Genomic DNA, 8,009 nt, shown 5'->3' with positions numbered 1-8,009 from the left:
GGAACACCGTGGTCTTTTGATGGAGCCACACCGTCAATTCAAAGAGTCATGCGGAAAGTGGATAGCGAGGGATGTGCCTGGAGGCAGGCCGGTTTACAAAAAGGGAACCTAGATTTTTTTTCTTTGGGGCTCTTACTAGGTGGGTCTCGGATGAGTAGTTCAATACACTGAGTGTGGCGGCGTGGTGAAGGTTGTGTTCATTGTAACACCCTTGTAATTTTCATATGGATGGGTCTCTTGTACCCTCTCCTCTCTTTAGTACACGATACGCACACTCGTGCATATTCCAAAAATCGATTAATATTGTGACTTGCGTCCTTAGTCTTAGAAAATAGAAGTATTATTCTAAGGGAGTACCTAGAACTCATTTAGATGAGACGTAATTTGGTCTCATTTATCTGAAAAACAAAAACGGATACAACCCACGTCAGCACACACGCATCTTATAGCATCACATCCAATGGCTATAAAAGGTGAATGGGACCAAATTAAATCTCATCTAAATGAGTTCTAGCAAAACTGTTATTCTAAAGTTTAAATGGGTGATGTCAAGATTTTCTTTACGCAGTTGGTTGAACAGCCGTAACAAGTCCACCTTAATCACATATGAGAAACTCTGATAAAATGATGATACGGATATTGACACGTATACACGGCCGTGCGCACCGTAAAACATATACTCCTACTGGCAATTACTACTTCAAAATACATGACATATACATGTTCACAAGACGAGGCGAGGCGAGATGTCCATGTAGCTATCATAAACTTTCTATAGCTAGCTAGCCTCTGCTGTGGGCCGGGAGCGGTATGTCTGCCAGGTCCTCACGGTAGGGCACGGGCTCGTCGTCGTCCTCCCCGCTGCCGCCCGCCGCCTTCTCGGCGTCGGCCTTGCACGAGTCGGCGACGAAGGTGACGACGGTGTCCTTCCTGAAGGTGAGGTAGACGACAGCGATGAGGTACACGATCATCAGCGGGCACACGACAACTCCGACGAGCACCTTGGCGTACGTGGGCAGCGAGCTGTGGATGAGCCACCCCATGAAGCTGGTGCTGAGGAAGTAGACGTTGATGCCGATGAGCATCAGCCCAAGCGTCCACGAGAACACGATGATCTGCACGCACGTACGAGCATTTAATTTGCGATAAACAGGAGGAGGGGGGCACAGTCCCCCCGTGAGCCTACATAGCTCCGCCGCTGCGTGCCAGCCAGCAGCGTAGGGGCACTTGTAGTGAAATACAAGCTCAATTTTGCTTGATATCATGATGCTATTATCAACATGATATCCATCGACGTTGTACTAGCATTATAATGATGCATGTGAATCGGTCGTCCAGATGCTTGATAGTAGTACCTATTTGTTTGGTTCAGCTTGGACGTACATGCGCTGCGTGTACAAGTGGTCAAGTGCATCGATCGATCATTGCATTTTCATCAAGAACATGGCATGTAGGGTGGCCATCGATCAGTACAAGGCTAGCTAGGCGGATAGCTAGGGTGGTACTGGCCGGTACGGTTGTGTGGGGATGCACAATTGTTGAGGTGCATGATCATGCATGAAGGAGCACACTCTACTCGTACGTGTCCAAAAACAAGCAACATGGAGGGAGGGAAAATAGCGATTGCTTACGTAGATGGAGTTCTTGTGCGGGCCCATCTTGCTGCTGCTGCTGCTGAACTTGAGAAGCGGGATGAGTGCAAACGGCAGCTCAAACGACAGTATCATCTGCAGAAAGAAGATCCCATCACATGAATGAATGAATGAAACCAATTATACATATAAGATAGAACCCAATCATTCCGTCGCGGTTGTTACAAGAAGGGCATAGAAGTTTTCAGATGCTCAATTTGCTAGTGCATATTTGTCAGTCAAGCACTCGCTGGCTGGCTGCTAGTAAGTCGTAGTTAAGTCGTGCGAAATATAGTAGTGGATGGTGCACTATATATGTGTGTGTGTGTTTTCTGACCGAGCAGCGACGGGGACCGGCGCTTTCGCCGGTGCTAGTGCAGCCGCCGTCATTTTCGTTCTCCCTAATATTGACAGTGAGGGAGGCTCGTGTAAAGAGAGAAGGTGAGGTCGCCGTACGTACCGACGCGATGATGATGAGACGGCCGGCGCCATTCGACCCGCCGATGATGGAGACGACTAGGCTGGGCGCAATGGCGATGCAGCGTGTCATCAGGTTCCTCAGCCACGTCTTCATCTTGATGTCCAAGAACCCCTAATTTTCACAAGTCGAAAAAGGAAGGGCCATTTGTGGTTAATAAATATTTAAGAGTGCGATCGAATTACAGGACCAAGAAACCCACAGATACATGCACGCGTGGACTAATTAAAAGGAGGAATTAGTGGTGGAGTATCAGAAAAAGATGACAAGTAACTCTACTTCTAGAATAGACATGTCATGCATATATAGCTGGAAAGTACCTGCATGATGTACTGGCCGGCATATGTGCCGGTAATGGTCGAGCTTTGCCCTGACGCTAACAGCGCCACCCCGTACACGATTGAACTTGATCTTCCCAGCACGTTCTGATGCATCCAACAACACAAAACATGTCAATCAAATTGTTGTATTATCTTGTGTTGATACTTTGAACTAACTAGTCGATCGTGTTATTATGTACCTTGAGCAGAAATGAGGAGTTGTCCAGACTGAGGTCACTGCATTTGTCGATGTCCTCCGCCGAGAGGTTCTCCCCGAAGCAGACCGTCCCGGAGACGGAGATGACGGCTATGTTGATGAGCAGCGCCACAAACAGCGCGAAGCCGCTCTCATACAGGAAGAACCTGCAAGCATCCTGATCCACACACACATATGTTTAGTAGGCAGACTACTACACGTGAGAGGGGGGGGGGGGGGGGCACTGCCCCCAGCTATAGAAAAAATTGTGAAGGAACCAACCTTGATTCCTCTTACTGATGACGGCGTCTTCCTGGACAGCACCAACGCCGAATGCAAGAACAAGTTGTGACTGTACTCAAACAAAATGAGCAACCATGTTTAATTAGTTAGCCACTCTAATAAATAACATTTTCACATTTGATAGTTTTTAGCAATCCACACTTACGGCATGACTAGTGCTCCAAGGAGGGCAATGGCGTCTCCGGTGGCGCCATTCCCCTTGAGCTTGGGAATGAACAGCCCCTTGAGGACCTCCTTCGCCGGAGGCTTCACTATGCTCAGCTCCCCGAAGAAGCACGCCGCCATGACGAAGACCAGCATGGAGATGAGAAACTCCAGCTTCCGCACCCCGTATCTTTGAAGGCCGAGGAGGAGGAGCGTGCTGGAGCCGGTGATGAGAACCCCGATCCACACAGGGATGCGGAACAAGAGGTAGAAAGCGAAGGCCGTCCCGATCACTGCGTAAACAAACAAGTTAACCGATAGATTTCGTAAGAAACTTAGATGACATGCATGTTATTATAGGTTACTACTAGATTGTTGTCACTATTTTCAACTGCTGCCGTCGTTCCGCCGCAAAAAAAGAACTTGTTTTCGTCGTCGCTACGTAGTGTTATTAGCAAAAGTCAATAGAGCAGGTCAGTGACAAAGTAATACATTTATGTAGACCATTTCAGCATCTTGACTCCACCATGTGCACACTTGCTATTAGTGTTTGTTAGTGAGGGAGATATGGTTAATTAACATTCATATATGGTTAGCAAACGGTTGACTAAGGACAAGAAGATAGGGAGGAAAGAATGCCGTCCATGTGGGGTTAGCAACTGGACGGAACGTGGGGGCCGGGACACTTGGCGTTATATATATGCTGTCGTGTTATTCCGGCCGCTTGCTATCAGTGAGCTTGATCATGACGACAGGGTCAAATATATATATGTCACTGAGACGCCAACTTTGTGAAGAGCATTATTGACAGCATATTGATTTTCCCCGCAAAAAAATAAATAAAAGAAAAAGATGGCATGCTGATTCGAACCTTCCGGGATATCGGCGGCGATCACCGCCACCTCCGCAAGAAGCCAGAGGCAGATCATCACCGGCTTCGGATACTCGCTCTTGCATATCTCGGCAAGATGCTTTCCTGCACGCGGGCGATCGAGTTAGCTAGAACAAGTTGCATTTTGTTTTGTATGTTGCGTTTGGCGTTGTGGACTTTAATATACCTGTAACCACGCCAAGGTTCGCTGCCAGTGACTGTATGATCAGCGCGAAGATGAGGCCAATCAGAATCACCCAGAGGAGCTGCAAGCACACAATCGATGGGACAAAGCAAAAGACAGAAGTGCCAATTAGTCTCAGCTCCTTTTGGTTTTGGGATGAGCTGGAAACGGTGAAAACTTTGAGATTTACTAGAAAGAGAATGCATACTCGATGCACAAAGATCATTAAAAAAGTGCAATGTCATGGAAAAGTAGAATCGCCTGGGAAAAGGTAGAATCAACCAAAAATGTGCACTACCTCATATCTGTGGTTGGCACCGGCTTGCAGGTCCGTCTCCACTGCATCAACAATTCCATCACTATGAGAACCGTGACCCGAGGTATGAATGATAAAAACCAGAGCTGGTTGCAAAAGAGGAAAGGGAGCTTACAATTGCCAGGATCTAGATAGGCCAGGGACACCATGAACCCGGGCCCAACATGGGAGAGGAATCGCTTCCATGCCGGCTCCTGTACAGCCCAGATATCGTAAATTTAACCGATCTCTCTAGCTAGAGCTAGACTCACCATGAACATGAGCAAACGAGCTTCTTCCACATATGCACAAGAGGAGCAAGGGGAGAGCACCGTACCTTGACGAGCGTCTCATCACCGTCTTCGAACTTCTTACCATCCTGCACATCTTGCTCGGCTCGCCAGCTCCTCCCCCTCTCGCCGCCCGGCGCCTCCCTCTCGATCTCCATTGCCGCCGCCGAACTAGCTAGGCCGGCAGGGACCGGAGCACACTAGCTAGCTGCTGGCTGGCAAGGGTTGGAGAAGATGGGGGCAGTGAGGTGACCTCAGTCGCCACCCTCCGGTGGAGCTTAAATAGACCCAACAACGATGCGTGTCCCTTTGCGTGAACGTACAAGTGATAGCGCCATTCCGCATCCGCTGCCCGACGGATCAAACGAGGGCTGCCAGAGTGTATAGTCTTACCACGTCTTCCTTTTTTCTGCTAGAGCTTGTGTGTGGAGGGTCACAGTCATTGAAGCCCCGGATGGTGCCTGCATCTAGTGTTTGTCTGCTGGGAGTAGCTACTTGGAAGATAAGCCAAGATTGGTGATGCCTTATTGTTTTTTGGAGGGATATGTTATTTTTCTATTGGACTGTTTGGCTGCTCTGGAGGAAATAATTAATTGGCTGGAATATACTCCGGAGACGGGCGGTTCTTTGTTTACTGAGAGGTGAAATTGTAAGTGGTTCATAGTATTTTACTGTCGCTCCTGAAATGTAGCGTGTCGTGTAGGAGCGGGTGCGGACTATAAGGGCGACCATTTGTTAATTAGGACGTCTCATCACAAAATACATGAATAATTTGAATGGCACGACTGGTTCTAACTTCTGAGGGGTGAGGGCCAGTTTGAGGGGGAAAAACTCAATAGTTGCAAACAGGGCCGGCCCTGAGGGGGGGCGGGGGGGCGGCCGCCCCGGGCCCCCAAGATCGAGGGGCCCCTCCCTAGGTATACACATGTTAGCTATGGTCCAACATATTTCCGGTCATCAAAAAAATTCTGTGGATTAGACGGCTGGGCCTCAGGCAGCACGATGGATCGTACGCACGATGGTCCAACATATTTGCCGCTAGGAAGGAAGCCAGCGATCGATTCGGTCGTTCCTAGTTACTACGTGCACATTAAAAAAATGAACTGATTGATCCTTTCCGATTCTTTCCTTGATTAGTTCGTGCATGTCGATAAAAAAGGAACAGATTGATCCCTTCTTCCATCTCGCACGCAGTTCACGCAGCGATTCCCAATTTCTCAGCGGCCCTTTCCTTCTAAAACAAAATTTCCTCACTAATTCAGATCAACCGCCGATTTCAATTCCCTGCCTCCATGGGGGCCGTCGAAGCCCTGCCTTGCTCTCCGTCCGTCAACGATTCGACCATCCGAGGTATATCTTCTATTCATATTGAGGTTCCTAGTTTATTAGATGAATAGCCGACACATCGGTACTGTTCAACAATTGTCAATTGATGCAATTTATTTATTTATTTTCAGCATTGTGTCTTATATATCCTGTCATCCATAAGAAAGTTGTGGGTGAATTAGTACAATCACAGAGTAGAAATATTCATAATTTTTTCTAAGAGAGTTGGCATTCCATAGAGGAAGGGCAACCAACTAATGGCAATTAAGAACTTGATCAGCGAGAAGAAAATATCGACACCAACAGCAACGATAACAACGTAAGGTGCTCTGACCTCTGAGTATGTAGGTAATTCATTGGATGTACATGTACAGTCAGCTAGTGATCATGAACAACCAGTTTATGCTACTGATATTTATGAAAAAATTAGGATAATCTTGATAAAAATACAAGAAACATCTTACTTGAGAAAGGGTCTATGAGAGAGGACAGAAAATGCCATACCATCTACATGATGCAGGAAGATGTTTTTCATATGGTCATTATCATAGGAAATTAAGAAATGGGGAGGAACATGATAAAATGACTAGTTTATTCAAAAGATGTCGACAAAGCTTTTTGCTTCCATTGTAAGACCTTCAAGTCTAGCATTAGTAGGAGTTTATTCCAAAGGTTGACAAAGTTTTTTGCTTCAACTATAAGATCTTCATGTCTACCATTAGCACGAATCAGAGATCATCAGCACATGATGGATTAGGACATTTTTAGGTAATATGTGTAAATTATTTGATATATATATACTGATTTTGGATGCATGTAGGTGTTATTGGCAATATTTCATACATATGCAGATTAATTTTTATCGCTATTATGTCTACATTAAGGGCCCCGGGTTTTAGTCTCGCCCCGGGCCCCGAAAATCTCGGGACTGGCCCTGGTTGCAAATGCAAGCTTTTGTCCTATGGGGGACGCAATGCCGCCTCTAGGAATTTGGGGCCTGTTTATTTTATTATTTTAAAAACGTATGTGTAAAGAATTCATGTAACAAAAAATTATACCCTCACTTAATCATATAATTTAAATATGTACTAAATTGCATAATATTTGGAGATTTATTGAATATTAATGTTAAAAGAGTAAAGTGGTGCTGAAGGAATAAATTGACCTCATGTCCTAACAAAAGCATCACTTGCGAGACACCAAAAAGAAGTCGCCTCCTGGGTGGCACAAGGGAAACCCAGATCCACGCCGACGCCTTCGGCTCACCACCCACCACACCTCTCCCCTCGCCGTCGCCGAAGGATGCCAATAGGCTAAGCCCGCGCAGTGGGTAGTGAGGTTCCTTGTGGTGGCTTCCCCTCTGTTTTAGGCCGAGAAGTTGTCGAACGGCAGAAACTTTTTCCAGCGGTCCGGTGGTCAGGCGGCCTGTCGTGCTAGCTTTGCAACGGCTATGCGGCACCCAATGGAGGGGTGTGGCCCGGTGACTACGGCGGCTTCCCTTGTCGGCGTAATTCGTACCAACAATGACGGATCTGCTCGACGTGGCTCATCGGCGGCCTCCCGATGTTGACTTTGGTTGTCTACCGGCTCTCCTAGGCGAAGCCTGGGGTAACGTCACGATCTAATCTATCCCCATCTCCGCCTTCAGATTCGTGACATGGGATCCAAGGCCGATGGGCCTAGCTGGGTTCCTTGCTATGAGGTGGGCGTCGTCGATGGAGGTTTGGTGGGCCAGCTGGCGACGGACTCAAGAGGCGAGATGGACGGTGAAAGAGAATCTCAGATGTTGTCCAGACTGATGACAGATGAGTCTACGAGCGTCCTCACCTTGCTGGTGGTGTTGTTTCAGGTTCTCGCCTCCTTGTCCTTGTTACTCCGGGGGAAACCACAGATTCGGGATCACTAGATCAGACAATGGAGACATTGGTGTCATGTTTCCTCTGGGGGAAGTGTTTTGGAGTTGTTGTCGGT

The 8,009-nt window shown here is 47.4% G+C and overlaps 1 protein-coding gene across 1 annotated transcript; it reads right to left on the bottom strand.

Annotated features, from left to right (window-relative positions):
• Positions 1 to 617: 617 nt before the first annotated feature.
• On the bottom strand, positions 618 to 5,115 carry LOC123100355 (metal transporter Nramp5). The gene is made up of 12 exons (XM_044522291.1): positions 4,760 to 5,115; positions 4,559 to 4,637; positions 4,426 to 4,466; positions 4,131 to 4,209; positions 3,944 to 4,048; positions 3,074 to 3,365; positions 2,908 to 2,977; positions 2,630 to 2,803; positions 2,430 to 2,534; positions 2,092 to 2,223; positions 1,632 to 1,727; positions 618 to 1,115 (listed from the first exon to the last, which is right to left on the bottom strand). The coding sequence occupies exons 1-12, from the start codon at positions 4,868 to 4,870 to the stop codon at positions 783 to 785; spliced, it is 1,617 nt and encodes a 538-aa protein (XP_044378226.1). The 5' UTR covers positions 4,871 to 5,115; the 3' UTR covers positions 618 to 782.
• Positions 5,116 to 8,009: the final 2,894 nt, after the last annotated feature.

This window comes from Triticum aestivum, chromosome 4D, assembly GCF_018294505.1.
Source record: "Triticum aestivum cultivar Chinese Spring chromosome 4D, IWGSC CS RefSeq v2.1, whole genome shotgun sequence".
Lineage (NCBI taxonomy): Eukaryota > Viridiplantae > Streptophyta > Magnoliopsida > Poales > Poaceae > Triticum > Triticum aestivum.
The sequence above is the reverse complement of the archived record's forward strand: the minus strand, read 5'-3'. Positions and strand labels throughout refer to the sequence as shown.

Coding starts and splice junctions, on each gene's coding strand:
- LOC123100355 (XM_044522291.1), bottom strand. CDS start 4,870: ATGGAGATCGAGAGGGAGGCGCCGGGCGGCGAGAGGGGGAGGAGCTGG. Junction 2,535..2,629: donor ACTCCTCATTTCTGCTCAAG/GTACATAATAAC, acceptor TGGATGCATCAG/AACGTGCTGGGAAGATCAAG. Junction 2,224..2,429: donor CCGGCCAGTACATCATGCAG/GTACTTTCCAGC, acceptor TGTGAAAATTAG/GGGTTCTTGGACATCAAGAT.